Source organism: Ambystoma mexicanum, chromosome 9, assembly GCF_040938575.1.
Source record: "Ambystoma mexicanum isolate Mex_15411 chromosome 9, UKY_AmexF1_1, whole genome shotgun sequence".
Classification (NCBI taxonomy): domain Eukaryota; kingdom Metazoa; phylum Chordata; class Amphibia; order Caudata; family Ambystomatidae; genus Ambystoma; species Ambystoma mexicanum.
The window spans coordinates 1,528,666,525-1,528,690,449 of record NC_090931.1 but is presented as its reverse complement, the minus strand read 5'-3'; the positions used below and the strand labels follow the sequence as shown (position 1 = coordinate 1,528,690,449).

At 44.5% G+C, this 23,925-nt stretch overlaps 1 protein-coding gene across 1 annotated transcript in view; it reads right to left on the bottom strand.

Annotated features, from left to right (window-relative positions):
* Positions 1 to 9,196: 9,196 nt before the first annotated feature.
* LOC138489432 (zinc finger protein 551-like) overlaps positions 9,197 to 23,925 on the bottom strand; it is a 93,222-nt gene continuing 78,493 nt past the window's right edge. The window contains exon 2 of the mRNA XM_069617148.1: positions 9,197 to 15,680. Coding sequence (XP_069473249.1) covers positions 14,382 to 15,650 — 1,269 coding nt within the window. The 5' untranslated portion in view covers positions 15,651 to 15,680 and the 3' untranslated portion in view covers positions 9,197 to 14,381. The remainder of the gene's footprint in view (positions 15,681 to 23,925) is intronic.

Here is a 23,925-nt window from a genome sequence, read left to right as displayed (position 1 = left end):
TTTTTACTTGTCCTTTTGCTGAAACTGGAAACCAAAGTGGCATTTGGTGTAGTATTTGCCCTGGTTTTTATATTTGCACCGACAATGCTTGCAAAACTGTATCTTTGAAACCGCAATATTTGTGCATGTAGGTCACTATGTGCACTTTATGAAGGGATTTTGCAAGTGACATATTTGTGAATGAACTGCAAAACAGTGGCCTCACTGTCCTGACTAAATTTAGGAGCATCTTTAATCCACAAAAGCATGTGGATGTGTGTTGCTCCTCTGGATTCATATTCTTTTCTCCAAAAGAAGTGTTTCACTTCTCCGAGGGGAGGAATTGTTTTATTACTGATGAAGTGCTGCATGGCAATAAAGCGATGATGGAAGTACATTGGCACATTTACAGGGTCAAGAGAGTACAGATCTCCTGTGTTTTCATGTCTATCCCTGCTTTGTTTTCGTTTGCTATGCGTCGGAAATCGTGCAAGTCTTCCCATGCATACTCTGCACAACTTAAAGTGACAAACCATGTTGTGGGCCAAGGTTGCATAGCATAAACCGTACATCTGCGTTACGTCGGAACTAGTATTCTTTCGTACTATGCATGTTTGCCAAAAGATTTGTAATATTTGACTGTAAAACGTCATCTTTCTCTTGCACCTTTTGAAGTAGCTGCGTAGCAGACATGTTTAGAAAATTGGAACCTGCTTTCAATGCATGTGCAACTTTGTAACATAGAATTGCCAGTTCACTTTCAAAGAGGAGGCGGAATATGTATTCAATGTTTTGTCTGAATCTGGGGTCTTGAGAATACATTCGTAAAGAGAGGTATTCTGATGCTATTATTTGTGTGGGTCTTTCATCGTACCTTCCACCCTTTCCAGTAGGAAAGAGTAGAGGAAAGGCTTGTGCTTCTACACTTTTTTCCCATATGCTGTTTGGAGATCCTTTGGCTTGCCGCATTTGATATGTTTCTAGTGCATCATCTATGGTGTCTTTGGAGTGTAGTGGGTGAAGATTGATCTATTGGCCATTGCACTCCCAGAGTGTCTACATTTTCTTTAAGATCTAATGGCAAATAAACTACTTTGCCACAAATGCCTTTCAGTAATTCAGAAGGAGGCAACTTGGCATGTTTTTGGTTGAAGGCGTATTATTGCTTGAAATGGGTGCACTGTTCGGATTATAATGCTCTCATACAAATTAAGCTGTTGGAGTGGTTTTGGCAGTGGGAATATTTCGAAATTATTAGTGAAAGCCTGTGAAGGCATTTGGTTATTGTCAAGTTTTACAGTGCAGTATGTGCAAAGTATTGAGGGGCTAGTAATTTCGTGTTTGTTTTCTGCTATAAGATAGAGAGCTAATTTGAACCATTGGGATTCCTCATTGTCTTCTATTGTGTACATTATATCTACACTTTTGGTGCTCTTTGTATAAAAACTACTGCAACAACACACATGTTTAGCTTGGTACCTCAGCAGATGTGCTTTTAAACTTTGCTATTTCTTTTCTGTACGTGTGTAATAGAAGATTGGCTTCTGCAAAGTTGTCGCTACTCTCTTTCAAAGTTACTGGATTTTGTAAGTTCTCTTCACTTCCAGAATATTTGCTTTGTATGTGGTCTATTTCTTGCAGCAGTTCTTTGGCTGTACCATGTAGGAGAATGTGATTTAAATGGTCCAGTGCTAAAGCAGGACTTTTTGCATAGTACAGTCTCTGAACAAGATTTCATACAGTAGAATGGTGTGTTGCTAACAGTTTGATGTGGTGGAAGGTGCTTTTGCAAGCAGGCCCTGAAATGTAGGATAATGAATGTCCTCATAGTCCTGTGTATTTGCACACTGGACAGGAGTCCATGGTTTGTACTATTTAAATCTTGTATTTGTCTTTGGCTTTCACATACTGATTGAGGAATTGCCGTAAAGATTTGAAGGATTGTTTTCATACGTTACACATTGAGATGCACGGCCATTTGTAGATGGGACAGATGGGTGCGGTGGAATGGAGAGTTGATTGTAAAGTTTTTTGAGGATATTCTTGCAATCAGTGTTTCTTCTCCCATAATGGTATTGTCTACTTTTTCATACCCTTGCCCACTGCTATGTATGGCAATTGGGGTTCTTTGCTCTTGTTTGCATGCCTCTTCATTGACATGTGGCTCTGTGCTGGTGGTGTGAATCCACTCACCTGTACAAACATTTGCAAAGGTATCTAGGTTGATATTGTGTATGTTGCAAAGTACTTTTTATAGTTTACTAATTAATTTTGTTAGTGGTTTTATTCTTTTTAAAATTAATATAAATCATTTCCTTTTGAGGAGCATTGCACTATATAAGAGGGCTTCCAGTATCAGTTTTCTGCGGTAGGTTTGAAGGTTGAGCAGGATTTCTCTCCTGCTTTTATGAGGTTCTAAAGGATTCTATGGTGGAACATTTTTTGTCAAATTAATGTTTTGGATTGCTTACTTGTGGCTATGTTAAAGTTGGCAGATGTAGTGGTAGCACTACTGGTAGTTGCATTCTTCTTAAAACATTTAGTTCTAGTTTTACATTTTGGAAGAGAAGTCACACTTTTTTGGTGCTATCTGGTTCTGTTTTGCTCAGTGACTGTATAAGCTGTTTTGTTTGAACTTTTTGTACAAGGTCTGCTAGAGGTGGATGACCATTTTGCATGCTTTGAGTTTTATTTTATTTTATTCCTGCGTTGTTTTCTACAGAATTGCTTTTTGGTAGGCATTGTCTTGAGTCTGTTGGAGAAAAAATGGAAGTGTGGGTTTGGAAGTTGTACAATTTATTTGTGTGTACTGTGCATGAGTGTCTGAATATGAGGGTAGGTATACATAAAGGAGCCTGATTGTGCAAAGGGCTGTTACTTTTGGTTGAGATGTTTGTACTGGTATGTGTGTGTGTTCCTGTGGGATAGGGTTGCTTCAGTGTGTATGACTGTGCAATGTGCTTGAAGAAGTAAGGACATTACAATGTTTTTATAAAACTAGTGTGTATTAACATACTGGTGTTCTGATGACAATAGAAACAGTGGACCAGGCAAGGTGCAATGAGTAAGGTTGAAGCGAGCGCTGTGGGGTTGGATACAATTGTCTAGGCTACAATACAATAACACTGCACTGTCTGAGTAACAGGCAGAACACTACAACAGTACTACACTTACTTTGTTGGATGTGAAGAGTAGGTTTCTTCTGGGTTTTATCTTCCAGCAGAGACGTCACTGGCTTTTAGAAGGCAGTTCTTCACTGCAATTGCAAAAGAAGAAAGTCAGTGGGTATGTGTGTTAATTAATGGTTCATTAATAGCAGTAGGAGAACACATTGTTGTAGATTGTAGGAGGATTTGTTGGTAGGGAGAGTTAGTGTCTGTGTGCAATTGTACAGCAATGCATATGAGTGGGGACTTGGGAGTATTATCATTGTTGTTATGGGGGCCAGAGCTGCAGTGATAACTGTGCCCTATGGAGCTGCAGTTCTGAAGTGTGTGAGATGTTTTTGCACTATTTGTTTTGGAAATGGATTAGTGGAAGTGATAGTAGAGTGAGAAAAAGGGTCAAAAGATGTAGAGATTGGAAAGGAGAATGTTACCGTGTGTGGGATTTTGTTAAGTTTCTCACACATAGATACTCGCTACATGGATGCAGAAATTCTCTTCTGTTTCATTTATTTATCCAAATGTACATATAGCACTGTTTGCAATGTACACATGCATTTCTTTGCTTTCCTCCCAATGGTGCCTTTTGTCAATTTTATATATTTTCTAAATTTGTTTATATACTTATAAAGCACCAAAAGCCTGCAGGCATCGGGGCACATAACATTAAACTGAGTAACTACATAAAAGACATTTCACAACCTTACCTGAACTAGCTCACCTTCCTAGAGAGGGAATTCCTTTACTTGAAGATGAATGTTTCTAGGCTCTTTCTCAAGTCTGAGGGCAAGGGGGACATTGTTCCATTCCCTTGCTGCCAGTACAGGGAAGGCCCTGCCCAACCCCATCGCTCGTCTGTGTGGTGGCACTGTGTTCCTGCCCAATGTCTCTGATCTCAGAGATCAATTAGGAAGGTGTTGTGCAATTCTTTTTTTTTTAGATATTCTGGTGCAGTACCGTGGAGATAACTATGCACCAAAATTAGAGATTTGAATTGAATCCGGTCTTTAATCTTTGACCAATGCAACGCTATTCCGTCCTTTGAAATGGGTCCACTTTTCGAGTTTCCTTTTATTATTCTAACTGCATTGTTCTCCATGACCTGGAATTTCTCACGGCATTCTTGCTGGCCCAGAGCATGAGTGCGTTACCGCAATCTAAAAAGGACAGAATGGTAGCCCTGGCGGTTGTAGCGCTGTTCTTCTTGCTCTGAGGGTCGAATGGCGCTGAGTAGGCAAAGATGATAAGTGTTGCTCTTATGCAGATAATGCACCTGCGCATCTGCTCTCAAAGAGGCTTCCATGATGGGCCCGAGAGTTTTCACCTGCCCTGGCACCTGTATGCAATGCATGTACTTGCCATGCTTTCTTAATATACATGCAGTTTCCCTTTTTTGTGTGCATTATGGGCATTTCACATAGGATTTGGCACTTGTATATGCTGTGCAAATGTTCCCAATTTTTTTTTAATTTACAAACAAAATCACAGGCAGTGGTGCTAAAATTTAAATATGTGGTTCGCAGCTGTTATGCTAGTGGGTAGTACAAGAACACTTTGAAAGCAGACAGCATTGTAAGTAACTGTCAGTTGATGTGAGGAGATGGTACAAAAGACAGTATGATTATTGTCCCGGGAGGAAAGCAAAGCGGCAACGTGCTCACCTTGGAAACACGACGACATGAAGCAACACAGGTTTGATCCCCAAGTCTGCGCCTAGAAACCTCTGGGTATTAAGCGCGTTATAAATATGCAACTAAGACATATTCTGGTAACAGCGCCTCGATGCCCCCGGGCCGTGTTAGTGCTTTAAAAATACAAAAATAAATAAATACATTGAGTAGATTAAGCATGGCAATTGGCAGGCACCCTGTTCATATGCATGCAATCTATGTGCTTGCTATGCTTTGGTAACATAAATGCAGTTTTCATTTTCTGTGTGCATTACAAAACATATGCATACCTGTAGTTTGTGTTGGTGGATGAATCTGAAAGTAGAAATCTTCGAGAGTTGTACAGTACTTTTGGATGCAGGTGCTTGGGAATCATAAGTGACCTGTGCTCTGAGTGTTGAACAGAACATCTGAAGTGTTGTACTGAGTTGATAGAGTTAGATGTCGAGATCTTGGATGTGGTTGGGGGATGGTATAAGACTGCTTACCAGTAGCCAATTAGAGAGTGCGCCAAAGTGTGAAATGGAAAGGGAAGAAGGGCTGCCCCTATGTTATGGGATCCGGCGACACTGTGGTAGTCCACGGATCACACATGCTACATCTGGGGATTCTCAGCATGCCAGGCATGGAAATGGGAGCGTACTATGGGGATTAGCCAATCAGGTGTTAAGGGTGTGCTTTACAGGAAGGGAGGGTAATACTTTATTTAATTGCTGTGTTGGTTGTGTAGTGAAGATGGCTGGAGTTATTGTATGGATACTGGGAGATTCCTCTGTTTGTGATCTGGAGAGGTATGCAAAGGCAAGGGGTGTTTCTGCAGATCTTGGTTTTTCAGGCCTGGAGGCTTTATGGTGCAGCATTCCTGCCCGCAATTTACAGGCACTGCTTGCTATTTGTAGAAACATGGCTACTTTTGGTAGTCCTGATGTTTTGGTGGTGCACTGTGGAGGAAAGCATTTGGGCTACATCCGTGCCCCAAGTTTGATTCGTGTATTGAAGTTGTTGGTGCAAGAACTAATGCTGTTTTTCCCTAGTGCAAAAGTGTTTTTTCTGAAATACTACCAAGAGCACAATGGAACAACCCCAATGTCTTCAATCCCCAACAAAATGTAGGAAGGTGCCTTGTTAATAGAGGCATGGGTATAGTTTTGCGATGTGCTGAGATGTCTGTCTTCTCCAATGACAACCTTGACCCCCTTAGTGTGCGGAATCTAAGGGATGCTTTGCAGAGGTTGATGTAAGGCAGTAAGGAGGAAAAGAAGAGAAACCCCCCAAAAAAAAACAAAATAAAGAAGTTTGTTTAAGAGCCACCACTAAAGAGGAAACCTCCTACACTGGTAAAAATGTATTTCCCCATCATCGTGAATTGTACGATATGTCCGCGGACACCATGGTAGTTCGCAGATCGCACATGCCACATCCAGGGCTTTTGAGGATGGCAGGCATGGAAATGGAACTGTGGAGGCAAGGGGATTGGTCAATATGGTTTCCTGGGTGTGGTGTGCAAGGAGAGACTGTGGCAGAAGGTCTGATTGCTGAGAGGAGTGCAGATGGCTATGGCTATGACTGTGTCTTTCAGGAGGAAGAGTGTGTGGATTTTGGGGCACTCGTGGATACATTGGTTGCAGGTGTATGCAGAGCACTGTGGAGTGGCTGCACATCTTGGATTCCCTCATGTGGATGTGCACTGGTATGGAGTGCATGACATGAAGTGGCTGGATTTGCTTCCCCTTTGTGCCACTTTGGTGACGCAGCATCATCCAGCCATTATTATTGTTCATTGTGGAGGGAACAGTTTAGGCCATGTTATGGGAATCGCTCTGCAGTTTGCGATGAAGGTGGCACTTGGGAAAGTCATGGACATGTTTCCAAACTCTCGAGTAATTTTTTTGCACATTGCCCAGAGACAGATGTGGCTGTGCTCTTCCTCACTTAGTCTGCAAATGGAGAAAGCCAGGCACAATGTCAACAGGATATTGGTATGTCTTCCTTCCACAATGAAAACATTACGTTTCATAGTACCAACATTTTCCGCATAGATGGCGTCCATCTTACTGATGCTGGCAATCATCTTTTTTTGCGCAATATCCAAAATGCTTTGCAGCCGTTCTTGCAAGCATAGCAAGCATGTGTGCAGTAGGTGTACGTGCAGTAGGTGTTGGCCACTTCAAAACTTCCAAAAAAAGGGGGGTTCTTGGTCTCCCGCACTGTCTTCATGGTTCTGTTATGAATATGTTCTGCATCCAGAGCTATCTATTTACTCACTCTGAAAGGGTCAGCGGCTGGACCCTCTCAGGTGGGACAGGGACTCCTCCCGACTTGGAGTAGGATCTTAAGAGAGCCATTCCTGCCCCAACGGGGGGGAGGGAGATGGGAAGGCCCCAGTACCCTGTACCCACTAAATATGCCTTGATATGATATAATATGATGGGTTATTTATAACGCGCTTAACACCCAGAGGTTTCTAAGAGCAGACCTGTGGATCGAACCTGTGTTGCTCCGCGTTGTCTTGATTCCCAGGCGAGCTTGTTGATGCTGAGCTAACCGCCCGTGCCTTGAATGTTGACAATGGTATCACTGTCAATCACCTAATGCCTTGCAAACACATTTCTGGCCAAGGTTCTCTTTGTAAGGTTGCAGGACTGCAAGATCATGCAACAACAGGGACACACAGAGGACCGGTGAAAGAAGCCACTGGCTCCGAAACTGACTCAGAGATTTCCGCACCAGTCAAACTCTGGAAAGGATACAATTTACCACCTTTCTGTTCTAGGTCCCCTTCTTTTCTCCTTCTCTACTATTCATTTTTCTGCTCTTATTTCCTCATTTAATCTTTCCTGTCATTTCTATAGTGATGATTCACTAATCATTTTTCGCCTTTTGTATGTTTTTCTCTTCATAATACTGTTTCTTCCTGTTTACTCACTGTCAAATCTTGGATGGCCTCTCGTTTTGTTCATCTGAATGCCTCCCAAATGGACGTTCTTTTCTTTCCGTCTTCTTCTCCCTCTCCTATCCCTCCTCCCTTTGGTCTTCTTTTGCGTGCATCTTTTCTTTTATTTTCTTATTCTGCTCGAAACCATGGTATCGTCTTTGACCCCTCTTTGTTTTTCTCTACATATTTCTAACAATGCTTGCTCTGCTCATTTTCGTCTTTATAATCTTTGACGTTCTCGTCCTTTTCTTTAGTTTCAGGCTACTAAACTTCTGATCTATTCACTTGTTTTCTCTCGTTAATTATTGCTCAGTTCTTTCCTTAGGTCTTACCCCCTCTACATTCTGTTTTTAATTCTGCTATTTGTCTTCTCTTTCAGCTGCCCTTTTGCTCTTCTGTTACTCCTTCATTTTGGTCTTACCCCCTCTATGTTCTGTTTTTAATTCTGCAATTCGTCTTCTCTTTCAGCTGCCCTTTTGCTCTTCTGTTACTCCTTCACTTGGTCTTACCCCCTCTATGTTCTGTTTTTAATTCTGCTATTCGTCTTCTCTTTCAGCTGCCCTTTTGCTCTTCTATTACTCCTTCATTTTGATCTTACCACCTCTACATTCTGTTTTTAATTCTGCTATTCGTCTTCTCTTTCAGCTGCCCTTTTGCTCTTCTGTTACTCCTTCATTTTGTTGTGCTTCTTTACTTTATTTTGATCTTTATCTTCTCTATTGCTTCCTTTGCTTTGTCTACAAAGCTCTTTATGGTCTTGCTCTATCCTACATTTGTCTCTTTTTACTGTCATACACGTGCTCTTCACTGTCAATCTCTTTTTCTTCTTTCTGTTCCTAAGCCACCTCGTTCTTCCTCTCGATTCCATTCTTCCTCACTTCTTGCAACCTAAGCACTAGAATGCTCTTCCACTATCTATCCATGCCTCTACTACTTTTTTTTTCATTATCAATTAAAAACCCACCTTCTTCTTTCTCTGTTCTCCGCTTAGCTCCTGATTGTTGATCTTACCATCATTGTCATTTCTTATAGCACAGGTGTAATAATTTTTTCTAAAAGCACTTTGTTGAAAGCGCTCGATAAATAAGATAAATACTTAGAAATAATGGGACGCCAAAGGAACACCTAATTGGGAAAGCTACAGAGACTGTTGAAAAGCACTGTGCATGAAAAGGTATGGGTCTAAAAGAGTTTTATAAAGATGTACTATGTGACGACGGAGGGACGCCATTTCTCCAAAATGCCAGGGGTAGTGGAAGTGACATCACATGCCCAGCCCCCGAGTGACATCACAGGAAGTGATGTCATTTGACCCCATCCGGCGTGACATCACCGCAAGTGGCATCCTAAGGCAGTATCCCTCAGTACACTAAGAAAAATATGGTTACAATATCAATGTAATATGACACACATTTAATACAAGAATGAATCATCATATGTAGCAGGCCCATATTATCACGGAAGTGTATGCACGCAAATGATAAAGCCCTCTTTATGTGGATCCGACCTGTTCTTTAAACATGACTACAGAGCGAAATGACATTCTGGTGGTACAGGGGTGGATAGGCGGGTGTAGGGATAAGGGAAAGCCAGGATAGAAGGAGCGAGAGGGAGAATATTTCACCAGAGAACACGTGTTCTTATACAGTTGTTCTTCCTTCACTGGCACAGCGCCACCTTATATCATGGGTGCATAGGTCTGGGGTTAGGCGCCTGTGCACTTCACCCCTCCAGTGAATGCTGTGGACCGGAGCTGCTCAGCGCTGACCCTCTAAACTGCAGCAAAAGAAAATCTGCTACAAGACCAGGGGCTCTGTGTGCAACCAACATACTCAAACACTTTACTTTTTTTTCTTTCACCAATAAATCAGGGCTGTGGTGAGACCTTGATAAAAACGTTAGCAAACCTGGTCTCTGGGCCTTCTGTGGCTGCTATAGTCATCTACGGTGGTCTATAAAGCTCTAATTATAACACATCTATCAGACTGCTTAGCATTCTGTTTAAGATATATTTTTTAAAGTGCAGACATTTTTGATACAATTAACTGATTTCCGAGATGCATCCTCACTCTGAACTGAACACATTGTCAGTCGAAATACATGAGCATCGTTACTTATGCTGTTGCCTATTCGCTCTACAGTTTGCACAGTAAATCAGTGAGTTTATTTTTTAGATTTTCAAAACATCAGATTGAATATTACATTGCTGCTATCTCACTGTGAAGCCTAACAAATCGATGCCTAACTTGTGTTACTATGGATCAAGGAATTTCGAGTTGAAAATGCATATTTGTCCATGTGCCATTTGCGCAGGATTCATAATGAAAAGCTAAAAAGTGACTATATACCTGAGCTGCTCAAGGTTGGCCCTCTTGACTACAGCAAAATAAATTCTGCTACAAGACCAGGGGCTCTGTGTGCAATCAACCTACTCGCACACTTCACTTTTGATTTCTTTCACCAATAAATCAAGCAAACTTTACTTTTTAGCATATCAAGCTATTAGACCTTATGGGTATGAACACATTTTCAAAGCGCGCTGCTTTATAACCATAGCTCCTCGAGTAACAGACTTGAAGGCACCGGCGTGCCACGCTGCTTCCACTGGCCAGGCTTGAGTGGCATCAAGTCTGGAGCTTGCTTGTTTTTTTATAAATAGTTTGTAACAAACTATTTATAAAAATGCCCAAGCTCCAGGCTCCATTCCAGGCCAGAGGTCATAGAATTATGCCAGGTGTCGCTTAGGAGACAGCAGAGGTCGTTCTTCCGACCTCTGGCGACCCCCAATTGATATCCTTCTGACGGCCCACCCTGCAAAATGCTTTCTGGCCCAAAAATCTATGAAGTACCTAGGATTTCAAATCGGGTGATGGTCTAGTACTGCCTCACAACAATAAAGCTGAAGCGGATGAGAGGGCTCCCATAGCTTTTCTCGGGATGGGGGGGTACTATCGATACTTTATTCTAAACCTGCCCGCTACTGCAGCACCATTAGTGAACAAACCCTGGGAAGTCCCAACCTCATCTCTTGAAACGAGGGAGCCAGCGGTGCCTCCTTCAAAAGACTAAGAAGAAGATATTAACTATGTCTGAGTTCTCCAAGGAATTCACCTTGCAAACCAATGCTTCCTCCGGTGGTCTAGGGATGGATCTCTTGTAAGTCAATGAGGGGGAAGAAAAGTCAACCCCTACATCTATAGGGCATTGTTTGCTCGAGAGGAACTACCCCAATGTGGAATTAATATGTCTGGAGGCGACATGGACAGGTCACACTCTACACCATATGATATTATTTGACAGGCAGAAAGTTCAGACTGGTTACCCACCATGCACCTCTGGTGTGGATGGCTCGCAATAAAGATACAAACCTAAAATCCTGAGAGGGATCCTAGCTTTAGAGCCATGTGTTTTTCCCACAGATAATAGGGCTGGAAAGCATCAGGCTAATGTGGGTTATCTAACCTGATACCTGCGGGCAGTCAGCAATCCAGAAGAGGATGTGGGCATAGAAGAAAGGGTGGCGGTATGCGACAGAGTCAGAAGCTGGACCCTTTTCATGGGGGAACATTACCCAACATGGGGTAGGAGTCCTTCCAGGGCATATGCCAGAGCCAATTCTGCCCCAGAGGTGGGGTGAGGGAATTGGCATGGCCCCCATTCCTGACCCCCATAAATGTGCCTTGACTATTGACATCAGTACTACTTTTGATCACCCAAAGCCTTGCAATCTCAATTCTGGCCAGAGTTCTCTTGGTTTCATTTCAGGACCACAAGTTCCACAATACCACGCGACAACAAGGAAACACAGTGGGCTGCTGAAGGAAACAACTGGCCCACCACCGACTCTGAGATGCAAGTAACCATCAAACCCCAACCTATCCAAAAAGAATGCAACACATGCAATATTCAAATTTGCAATCAACAAGATAGAGGCAGATAACATACAATGTTAATTCATCAAGAAATGCACTACACATCCCCCTCCTCTCTCAGCCTTGCTTCAACTCCCCTTGGAACCTTGTGATGTCACACCATTCCTATTAATTCTAGATACCCCTTTACAGGCTGCAGTTTAGTTCATCAATAATATGACTTGCACCTAACATGCATATAGAACAACTTACCACAGCTTTGAAAGAACGGGACACGAGCAAACACCAAATGGATGCAGCCACAGACTGTACAGAATGCTGCACATGGAAATGGGGAGGGTCTGACGGGGGGTTATAAAGATGTACCATGTGGTGACCCGACCCTGGGAAAAAGGACAGACATATATTGGCCCACTGAGTCAGGTGAGATATGGAACCAAAGGAGGGGATATGGAAGAACAGAAATAGGAAATCACTTGTATAAAAGACCCGTAGGAGCAAAACAGAGTGAAAGGCGTTTGGGTGAGGTCAGGACAAGTGGTGGTGGACCGAGAGACCAGGTGGAAGGTGGAGTGAAATCAAAGGAGTCGTTGGAGTCGCTGGATACAGATTCAGGTGAGGTATTGTGTGTGTGAGAGAGAGCAGTACCAAGGGGGAAGAGTGCAGATGTCATTACGAGAGTGCATGTGAGAGTGAGTGTTAGTGGAGAAGGGTGCAGGGGGTAGCATATGGGGTGAGAGTGTAGAGGGTGAGGCCAAGAGTAGAAGGTGAGAGTGGTACAACGTGAAAGAGGAAGAGAGAGAAAGAAAGATAGAAAGGGCCAGAGCTGAGAGAGAGAGAGAGAGAAGGGGGACATGTAATATAGATGAAGGGATTGTAGTGGGGGAATTTGGAGACAGGGGGGGGATTGGTGAAGGGGAGTAGTGGAGAGGGAGAGGGAGGCATGTGAGAAGACCAGAGGGACAGAGAAGGAGAGAGGTGAGAGGAGAGGAAGAGAGAAGACAATACATTAGGAGACCGGAAGGGAGAAGGAGGTGGGAGGAGGGGGACAGGAAAAAAGAGGAAAGGCAAGAGGGGGCATAGGCGGAGGACAAAGACAGTAGAGATTAAGGAGGGGGAAATTCAGGGGAGGAGTGAACAGAAGTGAAATGTAGACTGCCTGAGAAAATACAAGCACTATCATGAACATCGTTGATCTCATCCTTGTAGAAAGTAGCATAGGGAACCTGCAGAAAGTCCTGGAGGGAGAAAAGGAGGCAACGCCTTGGCCTTTAGGCGCTACCATTGTAGATAGGCTACATTAGACAATAGTCGTCACCAATCTCGAGTCTTCCACGCTGCCTTGAGTGATCGAGAATCCTGGGTTAGGGTGGAGGGAACCGACAGGAAGTTGAGGCACCATGCAGGAAAATCCAAAAGTTGGTTTCATCTCTAGTCTCCAGACCTCACTAAACCAATTTTGAAAATCATGTTTTTAAAACCCTTGATCCATCTATCTTGACATGACGTGAGAATGGCAGAATTTACAATGTCTTGTTTTGTCTGTTAGTATAAAATGTAGTCTGATGTTCACCATCCTTTGCTGTCCTCGTTGATCGCATCTTTAGGTTCCGGTTTCCACTTTCGATGCCATTCCTGTGCTAGTTCCTTATCATCGTCTCCTTCTTTGTTAGTCATGTGCATCATTCACTGCACTTGACCCCCCTCATCTCTTTAGGTTAATTTTCTTACATAGGTTTTTGGGGTTTATCCCCCTATGTTGTTTTACTTTACTTTATTCTGCTTGTCATCATTAGATTCCTTTCCCCCGCAGTTCGTATCTTGTATTTCTTGGCATGTTTGTATACATTTGATGTTCAGAAAGAACTTACATCAGGGTGAGGAAGGTTAATGTTCTGCTCAGTGCCTGTCCCTGCTGCTTTTATAGCATGTGCTTTCCTTCTAGCTGCTGTTGTAAGACATCAAGCACTATTCACAAAGGAATAACACTGGTCCAGAAGCATTGCTGGTTTAAGAAGGTTCAACAATGTTGAAGCGCTTTGGTCAAAACACTAAGTTTGTGATCTCCAATCTTGTCACAGGATTCATAATGGATTGAAGTGCTGCCCACACTTTGTGCACCCGTGTGGCTTCTCCACTGTATGATCCTCACATGGATGTAAAGTTCTAAGCTGTAAATGGAGCTTTTCTCACACTCTTTATACTTGTAAGTCTTTACACCATTTCTGACGATACCACACTTGCGCAGCCCAATTATAGTGCACCCAGATGGCGCCTCCCTATGGTAGGTTCTTCAATTGCAGCTAAGGCACAACCAAAGGATTTCTCACACTCTTTGCATTGATGGAGCTTCTCCGCTGTATGAATCCTCTGATGATTGTACAAACTAGAGCTACAACTGAACCTTGTCCTCACATGACATGAACTGCCAGGGTCACTCCCCATTGTGTGTTTTCTGATGCCGGAACAGAGATGAGTTCAGAGTGAACCTTTCCATACACTGGTGTGGTCACCCCCCAGTATGGATCTTCTAATGCTTGTACAGATCCAAATTCTGACTAAAGCTTTTCTCACACTCTGTCCACTGGTATAGTCGCTCCCCACTATGGATCTTCTGATGCTGGTACAGATTTGAGCTCTGACTTAAGCTTTTATCACACTCTGTGCATTGGTATAGTCATTCCACAATATGGATCTTTTGATGCAGGTACAGATCTGAGCTCTGTGTGAAGCTTTTCTCACACACTGTACACTGGTATGCTCATGACCCAGTATGGCTCTTCTGATGCCTGTACAGACATGAGCTCTGAATGAAGCTTTTCTCACACTCTGCACACTGGTATGGTCGTTCTCCAGTATGGATCTTCTGATGCTGGTACAGACCTGCCCTCTGAGTGAAGCTTTTCTCACACTCTGTACACTGGTATGGTCGCTCCCCAGTATGGCTCTTCTGATGCTGGTAGAGATTTGAGCTCCGACTGAAGCTTTTATCACACTCTGTACACTGGTACGGTCGCACCCCAGTATGGATATTCTGATGCTGGTACAGATTTGAGCTCCGACTGAAGCTTTTATCACACTCTGCACACTGGTATAGTCGCTCCCCGGTATGGATCTTCTGATGCTGGTACAGATTTGAGCTCTGACTGAAGCTTTTCTCACACTCTGTACACTGGTGTGGTCGCACTCCAGTATGAATCTTCTGACGCTGGTACAGATCTGACTTTTTAGTGAAGCTTTTCTCACACTCTGTACACTGGTATAATCGCTCCCCAGTATGGATCTTCTGATGCTGGTACAGATTTGAGCTCTGAGTGAAGCTTTTCTCACACTCTGTACACTGGTATGGTCTCACCCCAGTATGGCTCTTCTGATGCCGGTACAGATTTGAGCTGTGACTGAAGCTTCTCTCACACTGTGTACACTGGTATGGTCTCTCCCCAGTATGGGTCTTCTGATGCCGGTACAGACTTGAGCTCTGACTGAAGCTACTCTCACACTCCGTACACTGATATGGTCGCTCACCAGTATGGATCTTCTGATGCTGGTACAGATGTAAGCTCTGACTGAAGCTTTTCCCACACTCTGTGCACTGGTATGGTCGCATACCTGTATGAATCCTCTGATGTCGGTAGAGATGTGATGTAAAAAGGAAACTTTTCTGACACTCCGTGCACTGATATGGTCGTACCCCAGTATGGCTCTTCTGATGCTGGTACAAACTTGCCCTCTGAGTGAAGCTTTTCTCACACTCGGTACATTGGTATGGCCGCTCCCCGGTATGGATCATCTGATGGTCGCACAGGTTTGAGCTCTGAGTGAAGCTTCTCTCACACTCCGTACACTGGTATGATCGCTTTCCCGAATGGCTCTTCTGATGCTGGTACAGATTTGAGCTCTGACTGAAGATTTTCTCACACTCCGAGTACTTGAATGGTTTTTCCCCTGTGTGAGATCTCTGGTGCCTTCTCAGGTCTGACGCTGAATTGAAGTGCTTTTCACAATCCAAGCATTCATAGGATTTCTCCATAGCATGCGTCCTCTTACAGCTATCAATTCTCTGTTGAAAGAAGCAGCAGTAACATGTATTATTTTATGTCATTGTACAGCCTAAACATCAATAAAAATAGCAGAGGACTGTTCATTCTCTGTTTACACAGTTAAATCCTGAATAAATATGACAAAATAAACCTTTCTGAGTCTTAACCAATTAGGAAATAGACATTAACAAATACATTTTCTGGGAGAAAATAACACTGACATACATGCCCAACATTGCATTTGCACCTGGGAAAGACAGATTAACCCATCACAATCTGCCTTTCCTGGGCGCGATTGTGCTTTCACTGCCTGCACCTGCCACCATTAAAATAGAAAAGGGACTGTGTCCCTTTTTGAAGGACGGTGGCGATTTTGGAAAATGTTTTGGATAACTGCTTGCATCAGAAAAGTAGCCCCTTTACCATTTCAATGGTGGCAGCAATTTGTTTTTCTTCGATGGGAGAGCATCTCGCACAGAGCTGATCTCCAGTCAGACAAACAAAAGAAAACTATCCACGCCCTGGTAAATCCCAGGTTGCAAATAGCTTGCACGCACCGGTTGGAGGGTGGGGGGAGGGTGAGAGGATGGGAATGGGCTTTAATGGCCCGCAGTCTGAGCGGAAGCCCTCGCGGACCATTAAAGCCCATGTTCCCCCCTCCCAGCCAAGGCATGAAACCTATATTTAACAGTTTGGGTTATAAATGTGAACAGATCCCTTTCACTGAAACTGAATCATGCCCTGCTTGGAATTTCGGTTCACTATTCGGGGCTGGATCTTTCCCTCATAAACATTCCTTTCCAGTGCCTTTGTGTTTACAGGAACTTATTCCAACATTTGTCCCTGTATGGGGGCGCTGCTTCTTTCCAATGCTCAACCAATATTAATCCAGCTTGTGAATAGTGAATACAATAAAGTACACTTGGGCGGATTCATCATTCTCAAGGCCAAATATTAGCGTATTCAGTGAAGGTACTGTTACTTCTCCTATTTATTCGGAGGCATTTTCGAATCTTTACGGAGCGGGCATTCTCCGCTTATCTCATAATATGCACACACTTGTGAGCGCTTCTTCATCTTGGAATCTGAATGAGTTGAGGGCTTCTAATAAACTTGTTTTAAAATTACTGCCGAACTTTAATGATGTCAGACAGTATTGATTCCATGTGTCTCTACTAAACACAGCAGGTATTCGATGCTCATGTCATTTTGTCATAGTCTGCGGTTTGCTATTCCTGCTATATCTTATAATAGCCACGAAGTTCACCAACAGCCTTAACTACAACACCATCTCAAATAGGTTTTATTCTTTTCCATTCAGTTTCACCCTTTTGTAGCCGATGCAGAGTCCCCTTAATTCCTACAGTGTCAGGACCTTCTAGCCCATGGGCTTCTAGATAGAACCGCAGCTGGGAGAATGTTTAAGTGCCACAGTTGTGAATACACATGCCTTGCAAGACACTTGTTCCCATAGCAACTCCCAGCTGCCTCATGTTGTCTGCCTCTGCCTATCCTGACCTTCCTCAGAACTCTGGCAGACAAGGATACAGGATTGGACCTGGCTGGCAAATCCACCGCACAGTTCCAGACTCCTCCTAGGCCACAAGTCCCACCATGCCAGGTTATACCATGGGCCTCATTAGGACTCTGGCGCTAAACCATGGTGCTATTAGCACCATGGTCCATGCCGGAGTCCGCCATGGTGGAATGGGGAATTACCACCCCATTCCGAGGTTGGCGGGGCGTAATTCCCCATGCTGCCATGGCCCTTCCCCATTCCCATTTTTGCCCCATAGGGCTCAATGGGAATGGGGACGGTGGCAATTACGGTACCGCAAATTGCGGTACCGTAATTGCCATCAAGGTCCCTTTGCGGGTCCCTACTTTAACAGCTGGTCTAGACCAGCCGTTAAGGTCGGGTCCCGCAAAGGGACCTCGTAATTAGGCGCTAATGGGTTAACGGCACTGCAGCCTTTTACGGCTCCGTTAAACACTTAGCGCCTGGGTGGTAATGAGGCCCCATATCTTTTCTTATACCATGGTCAGGAGTCCATGTCGATATTGGTTTATATTCCTTTGAAAGGAGAAAGTCACACACATAGTACAGTATATAACAAAGCCCCAGTACTATACGTTTTTGGTCACATTTAAGTCTCATTTCCTGGGTGCCACAATTCTCTTGCAGGTAGAGGCTGGCAACCAAGTGAGGAGATCCCTTAACTCAATTGCAGACACATTTACCAACAAAAACAGGCAAAGCCCCCACAACCTGGGAACAATTCTGCTTTCTGCTAAACCTGCCGGACAAAGACAACAACCTCAGGGTCATTGGAATGACAGGCGTCTTTCGACCCCCTTGGAAGTGCTTCCTGCACCTGCATAGGGGGACACTGGCAGAAATCAGAGATTCACAATATTTGAAAAGTGCATCATTCATCAAGCAAATATTATAGTAAGCAGAGGAGGTAAAAAGATAGTGAACGCTTTGGGCGCCCATAAAAAAGCTTGTGAGGGCTTAATACAATCTTTCTGTTGGCCGTACTGCTGAGCAGTACCAGTGGCATGGCTTGGTACCTCATGAGGCCAGTCTACACACCGAGTGTCGACAGCTTATTTTATATCACGCCATTTCGTCGCTCTACTGCACCTGCTCATTATGTGGGCAATGAAGATTGCGCTGTATGTTTGCCAGGCTATTATGCAAGTCTATGCAAAAAGGACGAGCATACTCGTCCTTGGCACTTACGGGGTTAATGAAGAACAGTGCTCCTTAATTAGCTGATTTAATAAGTAACTATTGTTTACATCCAGTAGAATACCACATTTGGTTATGAAATCTCAGAGAAGCGCCTTTGCCATTGGTATGATATTTTGTTTGTATCGTGCTCATACACAAGTGTTTCAGAGCGCGACAATATACATTGGGATGGTGTATGCTCGGCTACATCTGTAGGTGTCTCCCCAACAAGACAAAATATCAAGAAAAACCAGCACCTATTGCAGGTTATTACATCTGCAGAGTGGAATAAAATCTACCTGGCGGTAGTATGCAGGGCGAACAGATGGTGGTGGATGCACTCTGTGTAGTGTGACTGTCTTTCTGGTGTGATGCTGTTTACTTTTAACACACTGGGCCTCATCAGGATTTGGGCGGTAACGCCGGCGCTATTAGCGCCGGCGCTATCTGCCCTACCGCCGAACTACCCGGCACTAATACCGCCGGATCATGAGTTCGGCGGTAATGTAAATCCCCATTCCCCATTGAGCCTATTCGGGAATCCCCCATTCCCCATTGGGCTCAATGGGGAAATTTCACGCTAATACCGCTGGCGGATTTACCGCCGGCAGTATGAGCGTGAATTTTCAGCGGATTTCCCCCCAGCTCAGAGCTGGGGCGAAATCCGCCGAAGTCCTGATTTGGCGGACCCTTAAATCCGGCGGTAATAGCGCTACCGCCAGATTTAAGGGTTACCGCCAAAGTGGTGATGAGGCCCTCTGTCTGCAGTAAGTCTGGGCCACAGCTGTAGAGGTGTGTGTGAACCAGTCCCAATTCAGAGTGGGGATCGTACCCCTTTTTCCTATGTTCGCCAGTCCATGGTATACTCTAGTGAGGTGAGATAAAATCATCTTTGGGACAACATGGCAGCCATGTCCATCCTACCAAAGTGAGCCCTTGTGTGATTGGCAACCCTTTCTTGCCCAAAATTATTTTCCTATAGCAGAAGCACTTCCTGGGTATGGGCTAGTGCTTCAAGTGTTCGGAAGGGTGGCGGCTATGATGTCCATTTCAATCTTAACACAAACTGAGCCTGAGAGTCAGAAACAGACGTCAGCTTTGCAGTTGAATCTACAAAATCATGCCCGGAGGCAACCTCCCTTTCCAAAGGTGAATGTGCCGTGCATTTAATGATAGCCATTTGCTTAGGGAGCATGATGGCCTCTAACACGTGACTTGCATAGGCATGATTCTGAACAGGAAAGCCAGACGACATCAAGAAACTGTGAGCAACCCCAAATGCATAATGGGATTCTGTGGTCGGAAGTAAGGATGCTGAATTTAACACAGGACATCAGTTAAGGGTAATGCTGGAGAATACTTCATATTTGTTTGATCTGGAACAAGACATGTTGTGTTTTACTTTTTAATAATAATACAATCTCGGAATGAGGACCTGCAAATTCTGAGAAGAGGTGTGGGGGCTTTCTCATGGTCCCTGCATCCAATTCTACTGTAATATGCAATGGGCATCTGATCATGGCCATGCCTTTGTGTTAATACTGCAGATTAGGAACTATTCCTTTCATGACAAAACAGAGTGCATTTCTTTTTTTAATATGATAGACCTATAGCTGTGGGTTCAGCTAATGCCATTTGGACTGCATCAAAAGCTTTTTCAGCCTCTGGTGTCCATTTGAGGTGCTCCGTTGTATTCACCATCGTATATTGTTTTAGTGATTTGTCTATCTCCCCAAAACCCTAAACCCACTGCCTACAAAAACCTAGCATGCCCAAAAAATGCTCTCACCTGTGTGACAGTCCAGGTGTACACAGCTTCTTTCCTGGAGGGGGCTATGAACCTTGCCCTAATATAATACAATGGCCCAAATAATATATCCTTTATCTGCATATTTGCAATTGTGTTTGGATGCCTTGTGTCCCTTATTTGACAATACAATGGACAGCACCTGAGCATCCTGTTTGCATGTATTCCGTGATGGGAGACAAATAGCAAGTCATCTACATACTGGACCAGCACTTATGTTCCAGGCATCTTTATGTCATCTAGGTCCTTCTTAAGCTGTTGTGAAACTAGTGTAGATGACCCCTGGGGAAGCCTTGTCTACATGTACTAGATTCTATAAGGAATGCATGGTACCAACAGTAAGACAGACACAAGTGATCACCGTTCAAGGGTGTTTATTTAACTTCAAAAAGGGTTTGAAAAAAATGCCTATCTAATCCTAAATCTACAGATGAGAGCAAGCTACGACCATCAAATAAGAATAACCCAGTCCTACTGGTGTCTTGTCAAATTAAAAGGGCCTATACGAGCAAACCTATTGCCAATCCTTATCTCTAAATAGAAATAGGTCCTCATTAGGAGTGTGCCGGTCCGGTAACAACGGTCCCGGTAAGACTACCGGCACCTCTGTTACCGGACCGGCACACTTCGAGTCTTTGGACGGCAGCCGGCCGCAGACTTTCATGGAAGCACCGGCATCGTCATTAACGGTGCTGGTGTTTCCATCATTCCCATTGAGTCCTATCGGACTCAAATGGGAATGGGGATTAACGATTTTCCGGCGCCTGACTACAAGGAACACTGGGGTCGTAATCCCCCAGTGTTTCCAACAAGCCAGGCACTGGAAAATATTGCAAGTCCAGCAGCAACCCACCGGCAGCACCGGCTGGGTTACCGTCAGACTTTTAATGAGACCTTTAGTGTGGGAAACAATGTTACGTAAAAGAAAGAAGTGTTCAAGAAAGGATATGTCAAGATGTTCAGGCCATTGATATCCCTTCCCCACATTTTATGCATGGGCTAAGGCAGTGCGCTTGAGCTTAGCACGGTATCTGGCTTCTCTAGCAAAAGGGTGCAGTTCAAGCATTAGCATCAGGGCCTTCTGTGCCCAAGTCTCTTTGCCTTTCAAAGTCTCCTCTTTCAGAGGGCCTGATGCAACAAACAAACAGTTCCTTTCCTCACACATACTCAATTTCTCTGGTGATTCACTATTCACCTTGGAATCCCCCTCAGCCGGGCTCAGATCCCGTTTTATACAATGCTTGTTGGATTTCCATGTATTCAATTTCTACACAATGTTCAATCAGTCTCCCTCTGCCAGGCTCGGACCAATTTAATTCACTTTAACAAAACTTACTTTATACCAAAAGCCTTCAATTGATCTCCCTCGTTCGGGCTCGGAACAACTTTTTTAATTTTGTCATCAACTTATTCAATTGATCTCCCTCAGCCGGGCTAGGACCAACTGTCTCTATTTTGTCATCAACATTCTTGGCAGTATCAACATCGAAAGACATTCGATTGTGCACAGGATTTTGCTCGTCCCGTCGTAGGACCATTTTTATGTACAGTTCTTTGCCACTCTTTCACCTTTCTCAACTCTCAGTTGGATACCTTAGAGAAACGTTCAAATGAGCACGCACGTGGTGCCGGACCACTCTTTCAAGGGTACCGTATCTTGGTTTCAAAGTTCAATCACTCATCTGGTGTTCAACTTTTACTTGCGTTGGTTATCACATGCGTTTCATACACTGTTCGCTTCAGCGCTCACGATACAATGTTGCCGCTTGCAAAGTTGGCGCTTCAACACAGGCCGGTCTGGTATCAACCTCCCCAACTCACCAGCTGTGTTGATTTCACTGGTGCTGCTTTGTTGTAGGAGCCAAGGACAGTGCCATGGCAACAAGCAATTCTCTTCGCCTTCGTTACTGACGCGGGAGGGCCCCGGGTACCTCTGGCACAAAATGCAGAATTCTTCAGCCTGGTTTCCTGGTCTTACGCTTTCTATTCTTGAGGGTTCATCAAAATAACGTTTTTCTCGTTGAAAAGGTCAAGGGCACTTCGATCCTTGCTATCCCCTTCTATTTTGCAGTCTTTCTCCTCATGTTAAACTGCCATCTTGGAACTGCTGCTTCCTCATGTGCTTTTCCTTGCTCAGAGTGTACTCTTGTGCTCCGCCTTTTATCCGTGAGGGTTAGTGTAATGGAAGTCAGGTGTGTGTGTTGGTCAGTAATTGCCTGACCCTGCCTGATCATTGAATTGGGACATTTAAGGTATACGGCTCGGGTGTTAGTCCGTTTTCTCTCATAGCAAGATGTTCGTGAGAAAGTTTTCTTGCTGTGAAGGGGGGGTCGAGTTCCTAAATATCCTACCTGGTAGGATGGGGTAAAGGTGTTACAGGGAAGGGGATACTGCATCTCACCAATCTGTGTCCCACTCCTACTCCCTGAAGACCCCTCACCCTGGTGTTCCTCCGGCACCGGTCCACCACCAGGAACTGGATCCAAAAGAAATGGCCGTGTCCTGGCCACCTGAATGACAGATCCCGGGGCACTAGAGGGTGAGAAACCTTCAGGTTTCTCACATACCCTTCCCCTATGCGATGTAGCGTATGTGTTTCACAGGGAAACCAAGAAAGGAAATCTACGTTTCCTTGATCTTTGCCTTTTTGGTGCTCCACAGTGAAACAGTAGGGTTGTAGGTCTAAGAACCATCGCATGACTCAAGGGTGAGAATCTTTCCACTGACTAATCCAAAATAATGGAAAATGAACCGTGAAGAGTGTGACTTTCCTTCATAGGAGGTACTATCTAAGGTGGGTAAGGGTCCACTTGATGGCATGGGCCTCTAATCCCAGCACCGAGTAATTATTTTCACGTGGGAAGAGTTTGCGACTAGTGAATAAGATAAGGGGCCTCATTACGACCCAGGCGGAGGACCATGGTGCTAATAGCACCATGGTCCATGCCGGTATCCGCCATGGAGAAAGGGGGAATTACCACCCCATTACAAGGTTGGCGGGGCGGTAATTCCCCCTTCCTCCATGGCCCTTCCCCATTCCCATTTTGGCCCCATAGGGCTCAGTGGGAATGGGGAAGGCGCTAAGTACGGTACCGCTAATTGCGGTACCGTACTTAGCACCAAGGTCCTTTTGCGGCACCCTACTTTAACGGCTGGTGTAGACCAGCCGTTAAGGTCGGGTCCTGCAAAGGGACCACGTAATCAGGCGCTAAGTGTTTAACGGCGCCGCAGCCTTTTACGGCGCCGTTAAACACTTAGCGCCAGGGTTGTAATGAGGTCCAAGGTCTGACCTGGCGGGCTGTGCGGCACCCGCAAGCAAAACTCGACGGATGCACCAGCACCGTTCATGATGGTGCAGGTGCATTCACCTTCCCCATTCCCATTCAGCCCTATGGGGCTGAAATGGGAATGGGGAAGTACATTTTGCAGCACACAGAAAAGGGCAATTACCGGGTCCGGCCAAGCCGTAATGACCTGGTAATTGCCCTTTTGTGGGCACTGGAAAAAAATTAATACCGGCGGCAGCCGTGCCTGTGCTACAGCCACGGCTACCGCCAGCCTCGTAATGAGGACCAAACTCTTTTGAGAAATCTACTACCTTTAGGATCGGGTTCTGGCACAGGGTTTGTTTTAGTGTTGTAACATCCATCGTCCTTGTTAAAATGGATTTCTGAACTCTGGCCTGGTGGGCAGAGGTTCAGAAGGCCAGCCTAGTTTCTTG